The sequence below is a fragment of the Palaemon carinicauda genome, chromosome 33, assembly GCF_036898095.1.
Source record: "Palaemon carinicauda isolate YSFRI2023 chromosome 33, ASM3689809v2, whole genome shotgun sequence".
Classification (NCBI taxonomy): Eukaryota; Metazoa; Arthropoda; class Malacostraca; order Decapoda; family Palaemonidae; genus Palaemon; species Palaemon carinicauda.
The window spans coordinates 6518059-6545511 of NC_090757.1; the positions used below are offsets into that span (position 1 = coordinate 6518059).

General features: G+C 39.9%; 1 protein-coding gene across 3 annotated transcripts in view; it reads right to left on the minus strand.

Annotated features, from left to right (window-relative positions):
- Nucleotides 1-1599: 1599 nt before the first annotated feature.
- The window catches only part of LOC137625830 (uncharacterized), an 87061-nt gene continuing 61207 nt past the window's right edge, over nt 1600-27453 (minus strand). For 2 of the 3 annotated variants that reach the window (XM_068356718.1, XM_068356720.1), the window contains exons 7-14: nt 17782-17960; nt 17285-17393; nt 16724-16961; nt 15569-15666; nt 14911-15105; nt 13662-13814; nt 13060-13269; nt 1600-8974 (exon numbers count right to left, since the gene is read on the minus strand). In XM_068356718.1, coding sequence (XP_068212819.1) covers nt 8018-8974; nt 13060-13269; nt 13662-13814; nt 14911-15105; nt 15569-15666; nt 16724-16961; nt 17285-17393; nt 17782-17960 — 2139 coding nt within the window. In that variant the 3' untranslated portion in view covers nt 1600-8017. The remainder of the gene's footprint in view (nt 8975-13059; nt 13270-13661; nt 13815-14910; nt 15106-15568; nt 15667-16723; nt 16962-17284; nt 17394-17781; nt 17961-27453) is intronic. The other variant, XM_068356719.1, reaches the window with a different exon arrangement.

The following is a 27453-nucleotide window of genomic DNA, read 5'->3' on the forward strand; positions in this document are numbered from 1 at the left end:
AGGCCTATTCCAAGAGTTATTATAAATGTGACCATATTATAGAATGATCTTATATAGAAAAAACTTGATATGTAGTTCAATGACATTGAAAACTGGTAAGAGCTCCCCATTGAGCAAGTTGAATAGTCTTATTTCCAGTTTATCTGTTATCTCAAATTATCTTAATTCTGTTTTTTCCTTATTACAAGTCATTTATCAGTACCAATCTATTTTTCCTTCTTAGCACCCTGGACTCGTTGCATGCTGATCGATGAATTTAAAAATATGGACCATATGATCCAGCACTAGGGTATGGGAGGCCATTCACCATCCTGGTGCAACTGGAAGTAACCTGTGCAGTTCCACAAGGTTAAAGCCAGGAGGTTGGACAGCAAGATGGAAGGGAAAGATTAAAGGAGTTAGAACAGGATATACTGTAAATGTGCCGAGAGGACGAAGGAATACAGCAAAGAACCTTAAGCATTAAAGCAGGGCTTACACGGTCAAACCCCGTTGTTGCACCTGCTAGTCAAACGGTTCAGAGGTGGAGCCAGCCACAAATGCATAAAGTTTGTGGACAATGAAGCCCTGCCCACAAAAGTCAGGCGAGAACAGACTTTTTTCGAACCGTTCGACAACCAAATACCCCGTTCACACGTTCGAACATCACTTCAAAAAATTGTGTCACATCGTGTTTGACCATGTAAACCTGCCTTAACATGATGCACTGATCTGGCCTGATAACTTACATTCATATCCATCTTTGTTCCACTTGCCAATGTGCAATTTAGGTTACAGTAGCTATATTACAACAGACCTCATTAAGTCCAGCAGTGATTTAACAATTTCTGCATTGTTTTTTATCATTTTATGAATCAATTGCATATGGTAGATTATTCTATCCCTGGACTCTGTCCATATAGGAGCTCTACAAAAAGGTAAACTTCTCCAGGACAGGGTTTAGGAGGATAGTGAAACTTTGTGGCATCCCTACACTCCTGTTCCGGACTCCCTCCCAGTTGTCATATGCATTGCATCATGTAATTTTTGGATGCATTCATCCCATCATCATTATGTTTGTCGTTTTGCATGTGTAGAATCTTTCAACGCAAATAATCTTGTGATGGCTTCCATTGCATCCGTAAACGTGGGCTGCCAATAGAAAGAGCCTGTGTCCCACTAATGCAGAACGGTGCGATCATCATGGTAGATAATTTTAAAGATCGTTTATGAATGGCATCATCAAGGGACAGCGACAAAGTCCTAGTACTGACCAAATATACATATGATCATATCCCAAGAACCCTCTCCACCGAAGCAAAGAACAGAGAGGGCCAAGGAATGGCTGCCGATGACTCTGCAGGTAGACTTACAGGCTTCCGAAATCCCCACAACCTTAGCTCACGAGGATATTGACACTGCAGGCACTAAAAAAACCTATTAAGTAGCGGGTCTCAAATCCCAGTACAGATAATGCCAGGCAGATATTCAAAATCTGTTCATTTGAGATTGATTTTTTATGTAGACTTTTGCCAATAGTTTTGCTCTCTCCCTCCAAATACAGTACTGAACATTTCTAGGAAAGGATAAAACCATACTTCTAGGATAGCAAATACACCGTTAGATCTATCATTTATTTGCAGGTACTTCACAGGCATTTTAGGAGTAAATTAATGTACAGCTATACATAAAGCAACCAAGAGCACAGACATCAGGTACTCCGATTTAATTTCTTTAAACATTCAAAACAAATAAAAATGGAAGCTAAGAGTCTGGAATGAAAGTTATCTTAGAATGGTTGATAATATAACAAGATAGCAAAAATTTTCATGTCTTTTTTTTAGCATGTGTCCCTCAGCTGACTAATACATAGTTCGTAATGATTAATGTGTCTTATGGAAGACAACAATGAACAGCAACAATATTCAAACAGCAAGGAACATTACCATGTCCTTTAAGTCTCCAACTTTATTATTCTGTATTTCTCAATATTTCAAAATAACAAATTGTATTAATTGCTTATGGGCTTTTTTTCCGAGCAATCATAGAAAGTTTATATAAGTGATTACGAGCGGAATACACCAGGATGTGTTTCTTTACTTATGTATCATTCTTTACTAAAAGCAGAGAAAATCTATCCTATGCTTGGCAGACATCCATTTGAGAAAATAAAGTCAACAAACACCTGGTTGACCAAAAAAAAAAAAAAAAGCCTGAGAAGTCACATAGGTCTAGAGAAAAGAAAAGTTCAAATTCCAACTGCAAAAATCTATGTAATAATAAACATTCTAACAACTTCTGGATCAGTGAGCTGCTGTAATGATTAAATGGACAAATCTAAAGAGGAACAGACTCATGCAAAAACCAAGCGGCATACATAAAAAGCTGGTGCAAATACTTCCACAGTCAAATGGCATCCATCCTTGCCTTTTTCTTTGCCTGTCTCAAGTCTTGCTGGTCCTCTGTTTGATTGTAATTTTAACAAAATAATAGAAGATATACATTCCTTAAAAGTAATTTCTATGTCTTTAGAAACAATGTCCACACACACACACCAAACAGGTTAATCTTCATATAGAAGACAAAAAATCTTCCTTAGTTTTATTCCCCCCCCCTCCCCCAAGTTTCTAAAACACTTTTGAGTAGTCTACAAGACTTTAAAAAGAAGGAAAAATATATATGAATAAAATACCAAGCATCTGTCCATTTAACTGAAGCAGTAATTTCCTTCAGGATTTGTAGGTACAGTAACTCACTTGATTAACAGTAGAGTAAGTGAATTTACCACCAATATGAGAGATTCAACATCTGTCTGGAAATATGTGCAGCAATTTAGACATTAGATGTAAATTTATCCCGAGAACCTTTGGATGCTCTCTTTTAACAAATTTTATGTAAATTGCAGACTTATACTTGCTACCCGTTGAACAATACTTATTCACAGATCTGTACTTAACCCTAATAAAGCATCTCAAGGCACACAACTGCAATGATTAAAACATCTTTTAGCTTTCTGTTTCTGATACTTAAAGCTCCCAGATGTAGACGTATAACAGGAAAACTTTAAGAACTGTGAAAAAAAAAAAAAAAACCTGATGTAAATTTTAGTTTCTGCCAAACATTTGAGATCTCTACATAAAGAAAACATTAGAAAGAGGTTTATATTACAAATGAGAGCAAGAAAGAAGTATTTTCTTAATTCCACTATGTACTTTGATTATATATCTTGTACAAAGCAAAAACATTAGCATCTTTTGGTCCTTGGCTCTAATCCCTTGAAAATCTAAATATTCTAACCCAAAAAGAGAAAAATCAAACTTTTTTTTTCCATTGGAAAAAGAGAAGTTTGTGAAGGCCTCTCATGCAAATCAGCATACAGCACTGGTATCTACCAACTGAAGGAAAAATCCATAAATGATCATAAAACATGAATTAATTTCTTCTTTTGCCCCTTGGAACTGCAAACCTGCATGCGCTACTGTAATCACCAAAAACAATTGTGTTAAAACATGATGATTATACTTGAAAACAAAGCAATTCTTTTGGTTTGTAAAACAAAAATACCCAGCCAAAAGTTGCTATGTTCCTAGAGAAGCTCATACAAAAATCATCTAGAGAACAGATTTCCGATTATAGATCCGGATAAGAATAACTCTAGAATAAAGGCTACAAGATCAATATTCCTTTTAACAATCACCATTTCTAATGTATTAAAAAAGGAATGGTTTTGAAAAGTGTCAAAAGAAAAGGAACCATGTAGATAAAAACAAAAAGACCCCCCCAGTAAATTATAAACTGCCTTTCAGTGGACTTGAAGCAAACAAACATCCAAGATTTCACCTGCAGGACTGAAAAGAGGATCAAAATTTCATCTTGATGAGTGACAAGAGGAACAAGATTTCACCAGCATGAACTTCAAGAGGATCAGAAATTTCATCTTGACGAGCAACAAGAGGATCACGATTTCACCTGCACGTGCTACCAAAGGATCAAGATTTTACCTGAATGTGCAACAAGAGGATCAAAATTTCACCTACATGAGCTACAAAAGGATCAAAATTTCACCTACATGAGCTACAAAAGGATCAAGATTTCACCTGTATGAGCGACAAGAAGATTACACGAGGAATGACTCAGGATAAAAGGTTGAGGAAAGACCGACAACCACTCAAAAGAAAGGGCAAAGACAGTGATAGAGTGAAGATGAAATGAGATTGTGAAGGACTATTCAAGCTCCTCAACTACGAGAAGAAAGGAATGTAATCAACATCCAAAATGTTTGAAGCCTGCCAACACTAGGCTACAATCAGCATTTACCTGTCAAAATTCATGAATTAAGAAGTATGCCCTTCATATCAATGATCATCATTTTAAAAAAGTACATACTGTACAATTATATGGTACACATTGGAATGTACACCAGTAGCCTGCAGCACTTTAGTAAGAAATAGCAAGTAGAGTAAAACGTATGCTGAAAAATTTCATCCACTTGAGAAAAATTACTTATACAGTACTGTATTTAAAAATTTGCAATAGAATTCTACTACAGTATAAATTTTACTGCTGAAAAGAAGCTGTCTGAAATCTTCAAATAATATATATTATCACCACACACCTCTAAATTTTATGCATTCAACTAACTCCGTAAAAAAAATGCAATAAAATTATATTCTTGATATTTTGGTATGAAAAACAAGTTTCCGAAAAATACTGAAAATTCCCATCTGTAATTAAAATGTATACAAGAAAATAGATCAAAGCATCTCCCTAAGAATTTATGAAACAGCAGTCAATGCAAAATGTTCTACTGTACTTGAAAAGAAAGATAATAAACGCCATGCATATTTTGTGACATTCAGCTGTTCGCTTTCATTTTCATTAATAAATAGTATTGCATCATAGCAGCATATGAAAAATTAGACTGAAAATTTTACTTTGGAGAAGTGCAAAACTGTAAACAGCACTACTAAAGTAAAAAGGTAAACACAAGAATGAGAGGAGAATTAGGGCGCCAAAGGATTAACTGCCATGCAGCTACAAGGGCTAACAGACAAACTGCCAGGTTACTACAACTCACGAGGCAGTAGTGTATGCCAAAAGAAAAGACTCCTGAGGAATGTAATTAGAGAATTTGGAAGGACTAGATTTGGAGAATTCCCTTAAAGGCAACACAAGAAAATGTTATGACTTGCAAGTTCATGACAACAGTATTAGAAAGTATGTTTGAGCCCATATGCAAAAAGTACAATCTTCAAAGAATTAATTCTATAAAAAGCATATCATGACAACACATAAGTAGCAGTATACGTGTTCAACAAACAACAAAATTTACCTTGTCATGAAAGCAATTTGATATTGATTTGCCAGTTTCTGCTCATTTATATAAAGGTGTGGAGTGCTAAGGAATATCACTATGATTTTCAATTCCAGAACTTTAGCAGGTTTTCATAATGAGCACAAAAAAAAAATAATTAATGAAAAAATTAAATCAGCTTTATGATAATTACAATGATTTCCCTATAATGAACAATAGTAATATAGAAAACAAGATGATTTTGGGTGCATAAAATGTAAATAACTATAGGTTCCATTACTAGTAAGAGGCATGGGAAGTTACTTGTACTCATAAACATATTATATACTTTGTCTATTTGTGACCATCAGTAGAACAGAGCAACTAAAAGATTAAATATGGCTTCAAATGACACCTCCTTTGGCTCACTTTACTGAAGGACACTTTAGTCAGCATTTGGTATTTACAACGAGTGCAAAAAACTAAATACAATATTCACAGTAGCATAATCTTTCCTCAAAAGGAATTGAGAAAGATATTTATAAACTATTTACAATTCCATATGTACACAAATATCATGCAGTACACCTGTATGCCCTTTTGAAGGTCATATTTTGATACAAGGTAATATATTACATGTAAAATTTACTCTTTTGCATAACACTGCACATAAGTTTCTATGAAGTGCATTAACAAAAGTATCACTAATTTGTGCAAAACTAACATTTCCATTAATTCTGTCAACATCAGTTTATTAAGACCTTGCCTCCCTTATATGGAGAAACCTAAAAAAAAACTTGAGGGAAAAAAGTATGCAGTATAATGAAAAAAAGAACAGGAAAAACACATTTCTTTCATATACTGTCCCAATCATGTACTTCCAAATTTAACTACATACCTATTAACAAGTTTTATTTCATATATTATTCTAGTCCAAGTATAACTTGAAAAAAATAACCCTAAAGGAAGCGATAGGTACCTCTAAACAAGGCAAACAGGCTTTAAGGTATTTTTATTAAGAAATTGATTAAATTATGCCTGACAGTATGATTTATACTCTTGGTTTGGTCAGTTCTTAAGACTGTATAAAGAACTGTGAGGCATTATATGATCCACTGCATTAAATAGAAATCAACCTTATTAAGAAGGCAAACAATAGAGCAACTTATCCGATTTATGAAGTGATAACATAACTATGGAAAGTCAAGCTTAGGAAGCCATCATAACTATCTATTATGGGTAGAACTCCCTGGTGGAATCTTATCTCCATTAGTAGAGCTCAGTTTTAGAGCTCGAGCAGATATGGCTGAAGATAATCGCTTACTCTCAGGATCAATCTTGCCAATAAGGGACAAAAAATTAAGATATATGAACAAAAATAGGAAACAACGGCTCTATTTGATTGTTTCATAATGTCTTTCTAAGTTATATACCAAATTTCAATACTGTACAGCACTATGAAGAGTTTGGCGAGTCTTCATTATCCTGTATTGCAACAAAAGAACTATTTCCAGATGTATTAATCATTATGTATGAGCTTTTCACTGCCTCTCATGGCAGTGAAATTTATATTAAAGGGTTTCTGTAGGATCGAAATCTCGGTTACAGTGTTCTCTGCTTTACATCTTTCATTTCTTTTCTATAATTTCTCATTTTTGTCCACAAAGTTGTTCATCACTTGACTTTCAACTTTTATAATTTCCATTACAAACTTTTCGGGAGAATCCCACCAGCTTAGAAATGTTACTCTGTACAGGATTCGTCAAACAATTTAATAAAATATAAGTAAATTAATACCCTGCTGGTGACTGCGGAGGTAGCAGCAGTAGGGGGATTTAGCGTATGAAACTTCATTTGTGGTGGATAACGGGGGAAGGTTGGCTGAGGCACCCTAGCAGTACCAGCCAAACTTGGCTGAATCCCTTGTCAGGCTGGGAGAAGCAAGAGAAGAAAGGTCCCCTTTGGTTCCTTTGTTTGATGTCGGCTACCCCCATAGTTGGGGGAAGTGCCTAGGCAATAGTAAATTACTTGGTTGCCAAACTATAAACCTTCAAATCACCTCAAACTTGAATAGTATTAAAACCCGTCAACTTTCAACTGCAACATCAAATTTTTCCTCATCAATAATGACCCTTAATCCCTTTTATTCACTTTTCTTTTGTGCCTCTGCATGCTACCCTTTTTGCGCTGTTATTCCATCTGTTCAGATGTTACATCACACTACCTAGCACTCAATGCCTTTCATTCTCTTTACTGTAATATCGTGAAATAGTTTTCATGAATGCTTTACTGACGAAGAAGCTCACAAAATTTTATAGTAATAACATGAAATGAAGGTGGCGGGCAACATAGTTTATATTTTTTACCTTTTTATATACTGTATCTTAAATTATCTCTATTTACTTGATTTCCACTGTGTACACATCCTATAGTACATGCATGTTTTACTACAGATGCGTCCCTTGAATGTTAACATCATCAATAGTAATACTGTTAGTAACAACAATAACAAGGATTCAAATATTTGAAACTAGTCAACAAACTGTGTATTTTTAGCATTACTGTATAGCCAAACAAGGATGGAGTGTCAAATAATTGGACTAGAATACATGCTTAAAGTTCTTCAAACTTATAATGCAGGTTACTAAGAGAAAACTTTGTGCATTTGAAAAAAATAAAGATTCTTCAAGAGCATGATTGGTAATGAGAAACTATGTCTGCAAAACGGTGCATTATTATATTATATTAATCAGCTGTTTCGATTGCAGTGTTCGTTAATAAGCATAACTGTTGAAAAATGGTAACTTGCTCTGATAATGGTAAATATGATATCACATTTTCATATGATAAAAGGCTTTCTCCTTCAGCTTTCTCCTCATCATCAAGTTCTGGCGTTAAAAGTCTCAAACGCAATACTTCAAATAGCTTAGTCCATTCCGATTCGTCTGCTGGAAGAACATATTCCTCTGTTCCCACTTCTTTTTGGGAAGTATCATCCTGAGGAACACTCATCACTGAACCATCTTGAACAACGTAAGTTCCGGGTTCTCCACTTTCAACCAATACTGCAGACGTACTACCACTATTACTACTACTATTTACAAACAAAGAAGGTGTTGCAACATCACCTTCCATTAGCACAGATGAAGTTGGTACCTGATCCTTTTTGTTTTTAAATGCTGCCACACCTGCAGGACCAACTCCAGTTGATACTATCACTGCAGTACCCTCTTCACTTTTCAACTGAGTCTGACAAAATTCTTTCATATACTGATCTACAGTGAGAGCGCCATCCTCTAACTTTAGCGCTCCTGCCGATATCACTTGACCTTCAAGCCCTGCAGCACCAGTGGCTAACATAACCCCATCTAAATCACCACTTATGTCCTTCCCCTTTTCAAAGTTATTCTGCTTCGGTCTCTTTCGATTTCCATTTTTGAGATTATCTCTTGCATGTCTCTCCATAACTCTCCTCATGAGATCCTGAGGATGATCATCTTCATTGTGTGTGTGCTGAGGGTAATACACCATTTGAGTTTCTCCATCAAAATCTTCAGTATTAGGATTATACTGAACTTTGAGATGGATACGAGCATGGCAATTACTTGAGCGCTGGATTCGAACAAACCATCTTCGTTTGATTTTGCTGGGTGAATCAGCATCAGATGAATCTCCCTCCTTCTTCTCTTTACACTGGTCCATCTGAAAAAATTAAAAGCAGCACATTACTAATTTATAAAAAATCAAAATGCCAACTGATTAAAAAAAAGATTATTCGTAAATAAAACTAAATATTATGGATGAAAAATCAGCAAGGATTAAATAATTATAAGATTTTTATATTGGTGGTTTTAGGAATTTGGGAGAAGTAATAAAAATGGTGAGGTGGGATGAATACATTATAATGTTAGGAATTGAATAAAACCGAGATTTTTTGAGAGAGAATTGCAAGACAGAGCATTTGTAGGAATACAACCTCAGGAAAACCCTCATGCCCAGAGGAGATGCTGGATAGTTTCCAGAAGTGAAATGCAAAGGACTCTACTGAATGATGGAACCTTTGAAGGAGGGGCTGACAAGAGAGTAGCTAATTGGGGAGGTTTTCCCAACACCTTGACTCATAGCATCAGCTAATCTAAGGTTGTGATGGCCGATGTGGTATCGTCCCTGACTGGTGAATGACAGACTGGGGTTCGAGTCCCGCTCAAACTCGGTAAGTTTCTTTGGTCGCTGCAACCTAACCACCCTTGTGAGCTAAGGATAAGGGTGGTTAGGTTGCAGCGACCAAAGAAACTTACCGAGTTTGAGCGGGACTCGAACCCCAGTCTGTCATTCACCAGTCAGGGACGATACCACATCGGCCATCACAACCTTAGATTAGCTGATGCTATGAGTCAAGGTGTTGGGAAAACCTCCCCAATTAGCTACTCTCTTGTCAGCCCCTCCTTCAAAGGTTCCATCATTCAGTAGAGTCCTTTGCATTTCACTTCTGGAAACTATCCAGCATCTCCTCTGGGCATAAGGGTTTTCCTGAGGTTGTATTCCTACAAATGCTCTGTCTTGCAATTCTCTCTCAAAAAATCTCGGGGGAGCCTATAGATCTATTTGCTGGGACATCAGCACCCATTGCCTGGTCCTCCTTGGTCCTAGCTTGGGTGGAGAGGAGGCTTGGGTGATCATATGTATATACGGTCAGTCTCTAGGACAATGTCACTGTACCTTGCCCCTTCCATTAATGAGCAGCCTTTAAACCTGGGGGGCCACCCACATTAACGTGAATCATGTTTTCAAAACTGATGATTAATCGACCAATCAGGCAGGAGGGAGAAAAGGTGTAAACGTTCAGATTGCCCTCAAACGCTGCCCAAAGATCTGGAATTGGGGAGGAGAACACAGAGTGTTTCTTGTTCAGCAGTGTGGCAAACGTGTTGAGCACAAGTGATCCAAAAACACAAGAAGCCTTTTCACCAACCACTCCAAACCTACAACCTGTACCTGGCAAACGAGTGCATCTACTACAGCATTCCTCTTACCTGGAATGAACCTCACCAATATCTGTTGCATTGTTTGCTCCCCAGATGTACACCTGCTTTGTCAACTCACCAAGATTACAAGATAGTCCCTCTTTGCTCACTGGCATATGTTAAGACAGTATTGTTGTCGATCATCAAAACTACTGAGTTAGAAAGCTTGCAGCGCTAAAAAGGATTCACATTCCCAACAGGTTGATAAGCGGTTGCAATTTCTCTGGGAACCACAACCTTGGAGCAACTTGGTCCAACCTTGGATGCATTCGAGAATAAAAGCACCTCTGAAGGTGGGGAGGCGAGTGGAAATTCCCAAATGGAACGGGAGATAGCTGACTGCCAACCAGCAACATTTCAGACATCACTGAAGCTGTTACTGGTGAAGATGACCCTTTGGAAAGAAGTTCCAGAAGACGTTTCCACCCCCAAGCTGGAAGTTCCCCCTCGAAAAGAACAGAAGACTACCTCACAGAGGCTGCTGATGCCATTGTCTGATAAAAGACTCACCACTTCTGTGTTAATCAACATGCTAAGGTACTTCATTCACTGCTTGAGTGACACTCGACTTTACCGATTTGATTTGCCACAATCCCCCAGATCACAACATAAGGAGAGTAGTCAATGTCGATCCTGAAGCAACTGCCTATCGATAGAACAGAATGTTTTCCTTCCTTTCTCGTTCCTCTCTTCTTATATACCTGTGAAATGGAGGAGCTAATCTACATTGCCATTTAAGGAGTTATTTGATATCCTGCAACCTGACTGGTTTCCTTTAAAGCAACCACTTTGGTCATGCCATATAAGCTTTTAGAGCAAGTCACCTGGTACAATCTACACTACAAGCAAAGAAAGGGGACACTTCCCGAAAGGAAAGGATTTCCATCGAAGCTCAGGAGCTACCGACAGTAATAAAGGGTTTCTTCACTAACAAAAGAAATATGGTTTTTCTACTCGCATATATTCATTTACTAGCATTGCATTTATCCATGGCATTTACCTCGAGACAGCTGTATTTCTATAAACTTACCCATTGACTCAGCCAGGAATTGAGAGGCCTCAAGAGTACATACTGTATGTACTGTTTGCAGCCTAAGTCAAAAGTGTTAGGCTTACTGACTGCCAGTTGGGCAGGGTTTGCCCATAATATGTTGGTAGTTATGAATACTGTACCTTGTTAAAATGTATGGGCATTACAATATTAGTGTAGTCATACTCCTGGACCTAATACTAGACAATGGTTTGTATTTGTGTAGGAACAAATCTTTATTGATGGAATGAGAAGTGTCAAAGAAAGAACACTATACATAAGTCCTCATCCAACCGAGGACAAATGGTTGTAGGGGGATTGGCAAGGGTGGCTGATGCTGCTTTAGTATGCGATCTCAGAAATTATTCTTTTGCTTTGGTATGCAATCTCAATATCTTTAATAGAAAGAAAGAAAAAAAAGAAAAAAAATGAAAATGAAAATCTAATGGTTCTTGCTTCACCATGCTCTCGCTTCGGTCGTGAAAAAATAAAAACATCAAGCTCTGTATGTATTGGCAAGTGAAAATGTTGAGCTGTGCATGCCAGCATCAACGATTAATTATTATTTCTTGGATAATTATTTTCGGTATACATCTTTTTAGAAAATCCAATGGTTCTTGCTTCGCCGTGAAGTGAAGTGAGATCGCTACTATCAGGTAAGATCGCATACCAAAGCAAAAGTACGACTTTGAGATCGCATGCCATAACAACACCGGGTGGAATGAGTTCAGGAGGTAAGGAGACTGATAATCTTTAAACTTCGTGGAATTTGGTGACAAAACGTGAAAGGCATCAAGTGATTCAACAAAACCTACCAGAAGTTTTAAGCTTACAAATGTGAGTTTCATTTCCCATCCAAGACAAGGACTTTTACGTTAAGAGCCAATATCTATTCAATCAACAATAAATGCATGTTCAATAGAATACAGTCATACCTCATCATTCATGAATTAGATTACTTAAGGAGATACCGAGGAACGTGGAAAGTACTTTTCTGCTTTGTTTTACTGCCTTTGTTCCAATTATGTTTTTGAAGCATGTACATTACTTGCATTATGTTAGTGCTAACTATATTTTCTGAAGATAGTTATATGATAAAATAAGGGATCTACAGCATTATAAACCCTTTTACCCCCAGGCTATTTGGAAATTTCCAACCCTTAACCCCCAGGTGTTATTTTTTTTTCAAGCAAATTTTGAAGTATATTTTTTTTAATTGCTCTAACAGCCTTAATTTTTGTCAAAAAGAGGTCAGGTTGGTCTCATTCTCTTAGAAAATGCCTGAAGTTTCTCAAAAAATTATCAAAAATATGCAAAAAAAAAATTTAAATAGCAGTTTTTTGCAAGGACGTACTGGTACGTCCATGGGGGTAAAAGGATGAGTTTTGTGAAACGTACCAGTACGTCCTTTGGGGGTAAAAGGGTTGATAGAGAAGTACATATTAGGGTTAACTTTACAGTTTAAGGATCAGGCAGCTGAGATCAACTTTACTCTTATTTGCCTAAATGATTACAAGATTGCCAATGATTCTTGAGCATGCTATTAGGTTTACAATAAACACAACTTCTGAATGAATCTACTGATACAAGATGTTTTAATGCAGCTAATCACTGAAGTTACTATTGGGTTTGGCATGTTAGTCAATGAAAAAAAGTCTTACTTTGACCTTAATGCAGCTATTCACTTGAGTTACTTCTTGGGTTTGGTTTGTTATTAAAAAAAAAAAACTTACTTTGGCAGTGTGAAAGCGATGACACACCAACTGGATGAGTTTTACATCTTGTTTTTCAATACGAGTTGTATCTCTGATGTACCGGACGTTAAACTTCTTTTCTTCCCCACTAAGCCACAGGTAAAAGAGTGCTAAAGTTTTAAAAGTCTTGAATTCTCGAGGAACAACAATTCCATGCACTTCTTCCATGTGTTTGAAAAGCAATTTTACCTGTAAGTACAAGAAGACAATCTGCTTGAAGGCAAAGTAATGCATTTTAAAATCAACACAGTACTGGGTAGCTTGATCACAATATGCATGGTTTGACTGAGATTGTCTCTACTAAAGATATTAAATGTCACAAAAATTTTAACTTTAGCATATAAAGGCGGGTTTACACATTTGAACTGTTCGTTGAACCTGCTTGTCAAAGGTTCAAAGTGGAGTCAGTCACAAATGTATAGACAATGAAGCCCCGCCCACAAAAGTCAGGCAAGAACTGTTCGACAACCAAATACCCCATCCACAGGTTTGAACATCACATCAAACACTTATCTGTCGAAATGCGTTCAATGAACCGTTCGACTGTGTAAACCTCGCTTAAAACTCTCTTGATCACATACCTGATAAAACGTGAGATGACTACAGCCTGGTTCTTGACATCTAAAACTTCCTGGTTTAGGAGGAGCAGACTTACCCTGTTGATTTAAATCATTACAGACCTCGCGAACATGTCGTAGGAAGTCGAAGTGCTTTGAAAATACTTGCTGACATTCCTGTGGATACACAAATCAATATGAAAATAATTCTAAAGAACCACTCTAAAAATATAATTTGAGTAATGAACATTGGGGTTTGAAAAAAAAAAAAAAAAAACATATCTGTTCATCATTATCTTACAATATAATGTTTCATCTTCTGATGGGTATTCCCATCCGAAAATAAAACTAAAAAATCTATTATCTCTACAGTATATCAATCTTTTATGGGAATAATTTGCAGAGCATTCAACTACTGATTTACAGCAAAAACAGATTCTTCAGATAAATAAACAAAATTGGCTGTTAAACTTTGCAGCTCTGTCATTCTGCAACACTAAATTGTTGAACAAAATCTGTTTATAAATTTCATGTCCCTAAACTTGATTTCAATCTTTGGTACCACCATTTAATTAGCTCCCTGTGCATGATATACAAACTTTCTTAATTTCTTAAATATTACTAATTTTTAAGAGATTTATTACACAGTTCTCTTAGATATCCCAAAAAACTCTCAAAATTATGACAGTTCTGTTCATAAGTGTAGATCAGTAAGTGAATTAGTTAACAAGCATGTATCTGACCCTTGCCAATACTTCACGCATACTGACAAGTTCGTACAGGTCATCTTTAATTAGCTAGTTATAAATCTATTCATATTTCTCTCGCTAATTCTACACATCCTTTACCACTTAAGGATACTTGAATGTTGGAAATTCAAACAATGATCCGTGTAAATGAAATTATACAATGAACTACAGTAAATCTGAAACTGTATTTATATACAATTTTCTGTTTACGTCGTGTACTGATATTTTGCACTTAACTCTGCTGCATACTTGTACTTGGATGTATTTTCTTTAAAATCTAATGGATTTGTCCTTAGATCATACATCCCTTGTACATCAAGTTTCATTAAAATTGGTTCAGTAGTTTTTGCATAATGTTGTTCACAATAAAAAAAATTATTTTCAAAATACTGCTGCGTACTTGTACTTTGATGTACAGTATCTAAAATGCTGCAGATTTACCCTTGGGTTATGTATAAAATCAATGTGTGCTCTGTCAGGTCAACAGTCCACCAACATTATCATCTAGACATTATAAAACTTACTTTGCATTGCCAGCTCTGTCTGGGTTTCTTGCGCAATAGGACGGTTTTCTCTGGGAGGGAATCATCAGCCCTGGTATCAGCCAATGAAAGAAGACTCTTGGTATCTTTTACTTTCACATCCACATCTATACCCAGGTCCATAAGGCAGCCATCATCATCAGTTTCAACTCCATGGCAATTGATATAATGCTCCACCTGGAACAGTACAATAAGTATTGTAGTTAACAAAAATACAGTAAGTAGAACACAATGTTTAAATCTCATTCCTAGAACTAAAACAAAGTTAAAAAAAATGCAAATTTCTAAAAATGAAAACCTTACAACTGACACTTCCTAAATATTGTTTCATTCAAATTTATTAATAAAATTTTTCAAGCTAATCATGAGTACAAATTTAACCTAAGGTTAAATGAAACGCACACATTTTCATTTGCCAACAAGCTGGAGCTTCTAATAAGTAACCCCATCGAAATCAGCTGCATCCAAATTCTTCCTTCAAATCAAGGTACAAAAAAACCGTAGAACACTTCCACAGAGGCTAATCCTTAGATGCACACTGACCCTATCACTCAAAAGGTTCCACAACAGACAGACCAAATGTGGCATAACTATATCAAGGGATTCACTGCTACAGAAATAAATCGTCCCTTTCACTCACCATTTCTTCACGCGATTCAATCTCTTCACCACAAAACCCACATTCCATACACTCTTCATCTGGAGGCTCTTCTTTCACACTAGATTCTTCTTCAGGTACTGAAAGAAAAAAAAAATTATATAAAACACTAAGTATTAAGTACATAATTTAAAAGGTTAATAACTTTGGTAAATCCTGAATACAGTGCTGAATGTTGATGATATTAATCAAAATCTGCTTAAAACTGCTCAGAGGCATACAAGGTATAAATATTTTGCACTTTAACAGAAACACCAACATAACACTTCAGGGAATAGCTCTATTTACAGAACTTGAAACTTAAGAAAGAAAACAAAAACATAAATGGCTACACTGCCTTGAAAGTAACTACCAATACTTGAACTGTTACTGTCTTATCCTAAGTTTAAGATATTGACAATTAAAATGATGGGCATTATAAAATTTCTACTCCGCTCTACAAAATTAAGCCTTTCAGCCATTATGTGCCGAGTGTAATCCTTTGCGAGGGCCAAAATGCAATATTGCAAATTCAATTGTTCCGCCAGTAACAAACCTAACGCTATTCAATAAGGCCACTTACGTAGTACTGTATGTGGCCTGATTAAATAGCTAAAGGTTTGTACGTTAGGAAAAATACAAATTACTTCCAAATGTGTCATCTTAATTGTGCAACAGGAGCCATATTCTTGATTATTTTTACATATCTGATAAACCATAGGCAGTACTAAAGTTTTTAGTGCCCCTTTTGGCCACAGGCTGCATAGCTTCATAGTTTTCATCTAATCTCTTAGGGGTGTTCTTAATTTGATGTTCAACTTTTTAAACTTTAACTTCATCCAATTATTCACTTCTTATCTAAGAAAAAATAAAGTCCTTCAGACAAATGGTACTAAAGTTTGGAAACCACTTGGTGGTTTAACTAAACTATCTCATAACAATAATCACTACTATTCAAAGCTACTCTACAGTTTGCAAATTGCATGCAAATTATGTTAGTAATTCTCTTGCCTTCTTTATTTCTCTTTTTTTATTATCAGTTATTTCCAAAAAATATCTCAAAAGATTATATGAAACTTTTTAGAATACTCTGACAAACCCTTCCCTTTTTAAGCCCACAGATCCATGTCAAAGTAACAAGCAAGTTCTTCAACTTACTAAGACTATGGTTGTTGCCCATTTCTACTTTTACAAAGTGACTCTGACCAGATATGTGCCTTGAAACTTGTGATGTTGTGGCATTCACAGCCCCCTTGCCTTTGGAAGGTATTTCTACGTGGGTTTCCCCTTGTGCAAGTGTCTCCAACTCCTCTAAATGAATCTGACTTAGGTGTTCAACCAACAAATTCTTCGTTAATAGCACCAATGAACAGAGAGAGCACACAAACGTCGCCGTCTGAAAAAAAGAAAATAACAACACTATCAACTTTATTAAAATTAGACAAAGACAGATTGTCAAGCATCATATACATATATGTAAGATGTAATTACTAAAATAAACAAAATTAAACATGAGTAACATTGCATATACAGTATATATATCATGTATCCCTACATATGCTGCAAGTACAAATGCTTTTGTATAAGATTGATAGACTACATACCAAATAGTTGAACTTTATTTCTCATTCCTTAATACCAAAAAAGTCAAATAACTTTAAGGGTATTTGTATTGTGTATCAATATTCTTATTAAAAACCTACGCAAAATGATACTCACTTGTTCCTGCAGTTTCACAAACGTCTCCTGTAACCGTTGTGTATGTTGCAGAACCATATGTTCAATGAACTGTTCCTCATTTTGGTAATTAAGGCCACATATGGGGCATCTGTAAAACAGAACAGAACAGTTATTGAAAAACAATAAGACTTAACACTTAAAAAAATGCTAAAATTACTTCAAAGGCAAAAAAAGAGAAAGCTCTTTCTATACTCATACTGTATTTCCATACTTTGGAAAAATACCTTTCTAAAGCCAGATAGTTAACCAATCATTACTATAATATCAATATGATATGATAGTAAAAGTAATTATATTTTCATCCATACAAACAATAGTTCCTTCATTAACAAAGTGTTTGTCTTCCTACAGAACATTTTGAGGCTCTTCCCATTTCTGGGACAGTGTGATGCATCTAAATATCTTTAATACCTCAATCTTCCCGGAAAGTTAAAACATACTTCAATTTCATTGAACGAACGCCAAAAGATAATTACCTGTGAAGAGGCTGATTGTTTTTCACATTGCCATCTAGAACACTACGCATGTGAGTCAAGTCCGCTCCATGCTCTGCCATAATATGATTTGCCAAAGCTATTTTGGTAATAAACATCTTCTGGCACAAGGAGCAAACCAACGACCATGCCTGAGGGGGCTTTTCTCTGCCACGTACACCCTGCAAAAGTAAAGGATTATTATTTTAGTAACCTATAATAAGAGTTAAATGACAGGACAGGATTAGAAATTAAACTATAAGTGAGATTACTTGAGTGCCAGATGTGAATGAAATCATGATGAGGGGTAGATGGAGATGGTTTGGGCATGCTCTTTGCACTCCCCAAGAGAGATTAGATCACAAAACCCAAGAGAGATTGGTTCACCAAACATTCACCTGGGCTCTGCAAGGCACTACAAGAGTTGGAAGACCCAGGCCTACATGGCTGAGGACTGAAGCGCGTGTAGGAGATGATGAATGGAGAAGTATTGAATTAAAAGCTCAAGATAGAGACGACTGGCGAAATCTAACCGAGGCCCTTGGCGTCAATAGACGTAGGAGATGATAAGGATGATGATAATAAGACAGTTCAGGTATTGTCATTATTCAATACAAGACGGAAAAATCTAAGTCTTAAAACACTGAAGTAGTCGGAGAGCTGCATGGGAAAAGATAATATGGGTTTGAGAAATACTACACAGAACCTAAACTGTCACCTAATTATAGTTATAAAAAGCACACCATTGGCAATGGACTCCTACATTTACAAACTATTACTGTATATCGAAATTAGCTGGATGAGAGATGAAAGTAGAAACCCTTTATATTATTATTACTTGCTAAGCTATAACCCTAGCTGGATAAGCAGGATTCTATAAGCCCAAGGGCTCCAACAGGGAAAATAGCACTGCAGCCAATGGAAAAATGAAACATCATGAAAACTACCTTAGTAGCAAATATCCTTTGAAAAACAGCTTTAAAATAAAATTTATCACATCCACACTGAATAAACAATAAGTATCAGAATATGACAAATTCGTAGATAATTTGTATTTTTCCTAACGATACAAACCTTAGCTATTTATTTAGGGGTATTACTTTCTGCGAAGCTGAAATGACAAGCCATTAAAACTTAGCGAAGGTTAACTACCCACACCGCTAATTAGCGGGGGTAGGGAGGGGGTAGCTTGCTACCGCTCCCACTCACACACCAGTGATTTAGCTCACTTTGCTTGGAGGTAGGACTTCAAGGAGGATAGGGCTGGTGGGCAAGTCTGTATAAATAGCTAAGGTTTGTATCGTTAGGAAAAATTCAAATTATCTATGAATTTGTCATTTGTTCCGTAACTGAAATACAAACCTACGCTATTTATTTAGGGGTGACTCACCCATTAGGAAAGGTGGACGTCCCTGCCAATCTGGCTTTTGGCTTTACCTGGGGGCTCCTTATCTGAATATGTTAGTACTCAAAATAATGAGTCCCTGTGCCTCGCTAAAACTTTGCTACGCAAGCTGTGTGTTGAGATATTTCGAAGTGTGTCTGTCTAGGTAAAGTTATTCCGAGTCTTTTTGTACGAAAAACTGTTGTAACCCAGACTTTCCCAATACCAGGGTATGGGGACACAACAGTATTAGCTTAATACTAGGTACACAAAGGAGCATGGTTTACCTGCAGTGGTTTGAGGTCAGCTAATGCAGAGAACCCAGGATGCTGCTTTCCCTAAGAGAAGGGAGGATGAAAAAAAAGAATAAGAGCCAGTCAAATCTTTTCATTCACGCAGACTAAAACCGGGTAACAGTGCCCTCAACCTTCTGCTACTTGTCCAATAAGGAGCTTGAGGTATACAACCAACTGTTGTGCAGCCACCACAGGACCAATAGAGATGGTATCGAGTTCTTGTGAGTCATGTCTTGCAGGAGGAAGGTTGTGAAAGTCACCTGGGGCATTTACCCCTTGCTTGTAAAACCTGCGTCACAGAGTAATCTGCTTACAAGGACCAGGGGCATAGCTATGCCCCTGACATTGTGAGTCGACATGTTGGATGAGGATCTGGATTCAGGGCGTAATTGATGACCCAGTGAATCCAGCGGAGATGATGTTTTGGTGATCCTCTTTTTGTCTCTCCCAGTGCTGATGACAAGAGAAGGCACCCAGGTGGGCTGTTGCCGTTCTCTTGAGGTAGAGCCTCATACCTTACCCCAGGTATAGTAACAGATGATCTGGATCGTCAGTTACCGAGTGGAGACTTGTGTAGGGTTCGTCACCTCTGGAGACTGTCTGGCAACATACTCGGGGATGAAACTGAGCATTGCCTTTCACCCTTCTCATTAATGGTCGATGTCGAAAGAGAGACCATGGAGTTAATAGACTCGTTTGGCCACTGTCAAATTGTGTAGGAACACTGTCTTCTAAACCCAGAGAAAATTTGTTGCCTGGTGAAGTGGAACATGAGGTCTCCTTAGAGACCAGAGAACCTGAACCATGTTCCAAGAGGGAGGTCTCAATTCCGGATGGGAAAAGGGAAGTTGTAAGTCTGCATGAGTTAGGAAAGATCTAGCAATGAAGGGATGTCCCTTCCTTTCAGTTTGAAGGCGAGGCTCAAGGTTGAGTGATTGTCTTTACCTGTTGAAACTGAAAAGGGGGGTCTTTTCCTCTTGCATATACTCGAGGATTCCTCTATTGCTGGAATAGAGGTATCGAGTGGAGAGATACGCTTTCTCATGACACCAACCACAGATGATGTTATACTTTGCCTGGTAGACTGGTGCTGAGGAATTCCTCAGATATCTAGACAACCTCTTTGCAACTTATTGCAAAAAGCCTCTGTGAGAGAGAAGGTACTGGGTAGTCTCTAGGCGTACAATCATAGCAAAGCTATAGCTTGTGATAGATGTCCAAGTGTGGTTGTCTGTGACGTGGAGAGGGTTCTCTTGGAGGCTCTGTCAGGAGCTGCAGGTTTGGAAACCGTTCTGCGTAATGCCATAACGGAGCTATGAGAGCCCTTGAGAGGCTGACTGATGTTCTAGCCTTCTTGAGTACCCTTCTCCAGACAAAAGAGGGACGAGACGTAAACGCCGTCGTTGTACCCACCGTTGTTGGCATGCTTCTTGCCAGAGAGCCTTGGGGTCTAAGACTGGGGAGCAGCGGAAGCCTGAGGTTCAGGGGCATTGCGAACAGATCCCTTGTTGGAGAACCCTGTAAAGTTGGAACTTTGTCAGCTATTAGGTGATCCAAAGACCATTTGGTACACCTTATCTGAGATGCTGTGCACAGATTGTCGGCGTGCATTTTCCTCTAGTCTGGAATGAAGCGGGCCGATAGTGGTACCGAACGGACTTTGACCCATCTTAGTATTTATACTGTTAGATGGGAAGAGGCTGCGAGCAAGTTCCTTCTTGCCTGTTGATGTGAGCCTCTATGTGGTGTGTGGTGTTGTCCCTCATCACATCACTGAGCTGAGTGGCCCGTTAAGAACTGATGAGGCTGATGAAGGACCGGAAAGTTGGCCTTCATCTTTTAAGAGATTTAAGTGAAGGTACTTTCGGACTCTGTCCAGAGGCCTGAGGTCGTGAAGTGCAGCACTATGGTCCCTCCTCCCTTCTTTTGATGTGTCTAAGCACAGCATCAAGTATGAGGGGTGGGGAAGGATGAGAAGGTTATACCACTCCGTAGATTCTCGACTGACACCCATCCCTTGAGGTTCGTCCAAACTTCTGGTTCCATGGGGGTCAGAATGTCTGGGGAATCAAAAGCCTGATTCCAATCGGACTCAAGTCACTCTGGGCTGGGAGTTCTTCTCATTTTGAGAAAGGGTCTTATGACTTTTCTACGCCTGTCTTTGATGAGAAGGTTTAGTGGAGATTGGTGTCTAGAATCATTCCCAAATACACGTCTTCTGAGAGGGAAGTAGGGAAGACTTCCACAGGTTTACCTTGATCACCGGATCTTGGTAAAAAGACTTCAGAAGTTTCGGTGATACTGTAATGCAAAGTTGCCACCAAGTCTGCTAAGGTCAGTCAGTCGTCCAAAAACGGAGGAGACAGAAGCCGATCCTGTGAGACCAGGATGGGTGCTGTGGAAAGACCGAAACACAGTGCCCTGAACTGGTGTTTCTTGTTTGTCTAGACTGAATCTTCAATCCTTCCTAGAAGATGGATGGTTTGGGCCTGGAAGTATGCGTCCTTTAGGTCCAGCGTGCAAATGAAGACCTGTGGTCTTAGCCGTTCTCTGAACTCCAACACAGTGTGGACATCGACCCAAAGGGACAGCTCCTTGAGGATCCTTTCGCAAGGGAGATTGTTAACGCTGGAGTCTTGACTCGTGGCGTAAAGGATGGGACGTGATACCCTGTGTAAGGATTCTTCCCCCGGAGAGAATTCCTTCAACTGATAGAAGTAAGGCAATGCTTAACCCTACCATGCACCCTGATGGGATTGATGCTATTCCTTAGAGCAGCAATAGTCTGGTGAATGTTAATCAATGGTTAACGGCTGGGTATCATGGTTACTGTGCAGTTGGAGTCCTTGCAAGTAGTCACCTGTCGACAAGCTGCTAATGAGGGTTGACAATCGTTTGCCGATCACTTTAGTGGATTGATGTGATGGCGAATGGCCAGTAGGGAGAAGTGTTGTATGCCTTCTGATCTAGTGAACCACGGGCAGAGGTTGACTAGAAAGTCAGAGTCACAAAATGCTGATGAACGGCGAATTACCGATGATCGGTGAATCGGCTATCTGTGAGCCGAAGATGGTAACTGACAAACAGATGAAGGCTGTCTGGTTAGTCAGCCAAGGAAGGTTGGCAATTAATGAGTAGGTAATCTGCTTGGAGAGCCCTGAGAGACAGCAGAAAGGTTTAATGATAGTCAGTTGGTGATGGTGAGCCATTTATGATCAGCGATCGATCGCGGGCTGGTGAGCTGACGATTGGCTGGTCAGAGATCAGCAGGCTGACAATTGGCTGGTCAGAGATCAGCAGGCTGACAATTGGCTGGTCAGAGATCAGCGAGCTGAGGTCGATGATCAAAGAACGACGAGCTGCCCATTAGCGATCTAGTGATCAGCAACCTGATGACTGGTCATTGACTAGCCATCGGAGATTGTTAGCAATTGAAGAGACTAAAGGTCAATGATAAGAGAGAAATAAGCTAGCAATTGGCGATCTGGTGACTGGCGAGCTAGCGATCAGCAAACAGTGATCTAGCGATCAGTCGGTTGATGATTTCTCATTGGTAATTAGAGATTTGCGAGCTAATGATACACCATTTGCAATGTTCAGATCGCATGATTTGGCTCACTGCCATGTTGGTATCAAAAGCCAAAGAAGTTCTAAGGCCCCTAATATCATGGGGTCGCGGGGTCCCAGGAACCGCGGATCCATCACTGTCGTAAGCCCTCTTGATGACTTGCCGGAGCCAGAAGGAGATCGTGTTCTTAGACACTGCCCTCTTGACTGGGCCTGAAGAGACAAACAACCTTTTGATGGCTGGTCAGAGTTTGGCTGTCCTACCGAGGTATTTTCTGATTGTTCTCACTGGGCACAGAAGCAAGTCTTCCGGGTTGTCTGAGTGTCTGAGTGAGGAATTGCTGGAATTGAGAACTCTTCAAACCTTGGATCCGCAACTGCTGGGTTCTGGGTCTTGGCCACGAACTCGGGTAGGAACTTACGCTTGGCAGAGGCTAGGGCTAGTAAGAACACTGCCTTGAGAGTGAGGTCTTTATCTAGGATGTCCTTCAGGGGTTCGAAGGGAGGCCTCGAAAGTACCTTGAGAACCTTGGCTACGTCCCACTGCGGGACCCTAGAGGCGCGTGGAGAACAAGACTGCTCGAAACTCCTGATGAGCATGGAGATGTGGCGAGATGCCCCCAGGTTGATGCCTCTGAATTGGAAAACTTGCCTCAGTGCCGCACGGACTCCTTTGCTGACTGGAATGGAGACTCCCAGGTCGTCCTTCAAGTGAACCAAGAAGTCTGCAATTCTGTGGACTGACACGTCTAAGGGTCTCAGGTTCTGCGTGGCACACCACTTCACAAACGTGGCCCACTTGGCCTGGTACACTACACACGAGGACTTTCGGAGATACTGTACCCTGACATTCTGGCAGCTGTCTTCTCCGAGAACCCTTCCTTCCTTAGCAGGCGCTTGATAACCTCCACGCGTGTAGCTGCAGGCACTGCTGGTTTTCGTGCAGCCTTTGGAAGTGTGGTTGACGTAGTAGACCTTCCCTTACTGGAAGGGGCCACGAAGGGAGTGTGGCCAGGTCCTGTAGATCCCCGAACCACTCCCTCTCCGGCCACCAGGGTGCTACAAAAGTCATCCTTGTAGCCCTTGACTGCCTGAGTCTGTTGAGCAACTGCCTGAGGATCCCGAAGGGAAGGAAAGCGTACACGTTGAGACCGTCCCATGAGTGCTGGAAGGCGTCCTCGAACAATGCTGTCGGGTCTGGCACCGGAGAACAGAACACGGGTAACTGAGCATTGAGCCTCGTGGCGAACAGATTTATTACCGGTGAGCCCCACAACTGGAAAAATTCCTGCGCTACTTGTGGATGTAGAGACCATTCCAACCCTACTACTTGACCTGTCCTGCTGAGGCCGTCAGCCAGTACGTTTCTCTTTCCCAGAATGAACCTGGCTGTAAGAAGAATGTGGTTCTTTTCGGCCCATTCCAGGATTTGAGGTGTGAGGTCGCACAGTTCCCTTGATCTCAGGCCTCCCTGCTTCTTTATGTGTGCCACTACAGTGGCGTTGTTGCACATGAGGGCTACTGAGTTTCCTCGAAGTAGATGGGCGAACATCACGAGGGCCTTTTGAACTGCCATGAGCTCGAGCAGGTTTATATGGAGGGTCTTCTCCTCTAGGGACCACTTTCCCTCTGCCGTTTCCTCGAGTAGATGGGCTCCCTACCCCTTCTTTGATGCGTCCGTGAAGAGCAACATCCCCTGAGAAGCGGACACGAACGGTATCCCTTTTAGTGTGTTCTCCCTGTCGGACCACCAGAGGAGCATGTTCCTGGAGGGCAGGGTCATTCTGACTATGTTCTGCAGAGAATCCTCCGGTGACCAGAGGTCCTTCAGATTCCACTGGACTGGCCTCAGCTTGAGCCTCCCATGAGGGACCAACTTCTCCAACGAGACCAGGTGTCCCCCGAGTCTCAGCCAATCCTTTGCTCTCATTGGTGTGTCTGTCAAAAATTGGGCGAATGACTTGGTCCAGGTTGTTCAGCCTCTCCTGGGAGGGGAATGCCTTCGCTAACTGGGAGTCCAGCACCATCCCTAGGTACGTCAGAACTGTAAAAGTTTCGGCCCCTGCTCCTTTAAGGCTGCCTCTGAGGCTGAAAGTAGCAACCAGTCGTCGAGATATCTGATCAGCCTGATCCCCTGCTTGTGTGCCCAGACTGATACCAAGGTGAACACCCTCGTGCGTGGTCCGACAATTGCGCGCAAGACAAATGAGCGCCGACAATTGCGCACAAGACAAATGCGCGCACTAACATTTGAGCACCGACAATTACGCGCACGAAATTTTAGAACTAAAGACAAACACGCACACACATACACACTCTGTGTATCTATTTATTATCTGCATCTATCTATCTATCTAAATATCTATCCATGTCCCTCGATAACTGTTGTTTGGTTAGTAATAAACTGTTTGTTTTCTTCGTAAAATTGTTTTTCAAAAAATGGCATGCTATCGGTTGTTTATTATCGTTAAAGTACCTTAAAATCATTTGTTTACATCGTTAACTTGTTTGGTTACAGTCGTTAACTTTCATTTTATGTGCGTATCGTTTGGTTATTAGTATTTCTAAAAATATTCATATGTTGGAAATTCTAACAAAACTTTCTAAAAGAGAAATACTTTTGATTTATTTTAGTTCAAAGTACCCTCGCTATGGAGAAGGTAACATCATCCAAAGGAAAAGATAATATATTGCACGAAGGCTACTGTTACAGACTTGACAGAGTGCTTAAGAGTGGGAAAGAGTCATGGCGTTGTGTAGACCGGAAGTGCAAAGGAAGGATATATGTTATTGGAGATGAATGCACATCTGCCAGTGAGCACGATCATGTACCAGATCCTGCAAAGTTTGAGTCTAGATTATCAATGATGCAACTTCGTGAAAGAGCTGCAACATCGAATGATCCACCAAGGCGACTCATTCAAGAGGCACAACTTATTTTGCGTCCGGAAGTAGTTGCTATTCTTTCAAAGTCGTCAATGAACATCCACGTACAAATAATTCGTTAGAGGGGTGGCATCGGACAATGCAGCAGTCAATAGGACATATGCACCCTACAATATACAAATTCATAGAATTTTTAAGAATAGAACAAAATCACACCTCAACCAAATTGATCAGAATAAACTGTGGGTGGCATAAACCTGTAAAACACAAAAAATATGAACGAGTAAACAATGCTATAATTAGAATTGTTGGTGAGTATTCTTCAAGAGAGCCATTAGATTATCTGCGTTCCATATCATATAATCTTACCCTACAAAAGTAATTATATTATATTTACAAATTGTTTTTATAGCAAATAAAGATTAAGATTGTTTCTTCTTCCTTTTTATCCAAACGCTTGTAACAGTGAGTACTGAACGTCTATAATGTCAATACAAAAATATAAGGCGAGGATTGAATTTTGAAATTATGGCGCTCAAATGTTAGTGCGCGCATTTGTCTTGCGCTCAATTGTCGGCGCTCAACTGTCAGCGCTCAGAAGTCGGTGCACCCCCTCGTGAACACCTGAGGCGCCCTTGACAGGCCGAAGCAGAGGGTCTTGAACTGTAGGGATTGGGATCCCCACTTCACTCTGAGGAATTTCCTGCTGGAGGGATGTACGGGATTTGAAAATAGGCATCCTTGAGATCTAGAGACATCATGAAATCCCCTTCTCTCAAGGCTCCCAGCACCGACTTCGGTGTGTTCATCTTGAAGGTCGTCTTCTTGACAAACTTGTTCAGGGCCGAGAGGTCGATGACTAGCCTCCAACCTCCTGTAGCTTTCTCCACCAGGAAGAGCCTGCTGTAGAATCCTGGGGATGATTCCTGGACGGGTTGTAGAGCTCCCTTGCTCAACATGGCTGATACCTCCTCCTGCAGGGCGGCTCTCTTCTCTGGATCTTTGGGTGCCAGCCATTCTGCCCGATGCTCGGGGATCAGAGGGAGGCGGTTCCGACAGGAAGGGAATCCTGTACCCCTCCCTGAGGACTGTCACGGACCAGGGGTCCGACCCGGTGTCTCGCCCTGCTTGCCAATACTGTTTGAGGCATCCCCCCACCTGAGGCGTGGGAAGGTGCAGGGGGCCTCTCTCCCTATCTCCTTCTGGGGAGATGGTTTGAGCGGCCTCTCCTTGAGCCAGAATACTTTTGCCTAAAGGAGGCCTGGGCTGGAGCGCTGCCCCTGCGGGAGGGCCGTGGGGATTGATGCCAGGAAGGAGAGGAGGCCTCCTGTCTAGCCGGAGGCGTAGGTGGGTAGGCCCCGTCCACCGATGTTCTTCTGTGGGAAGGACGTCTTGCCGCCGACTGCCTGGGCTCTGACGCGTCCTTCAGTTTTCCCACTCTTTCCAATGTCTCCGCTGCCGCCTGAAGGGAGAACACGGTCTCGCCCCACACTGGTGCATTCCTTAAGAACTTTGCTTCCCGTTCAGGGAGTCTACAGGGGA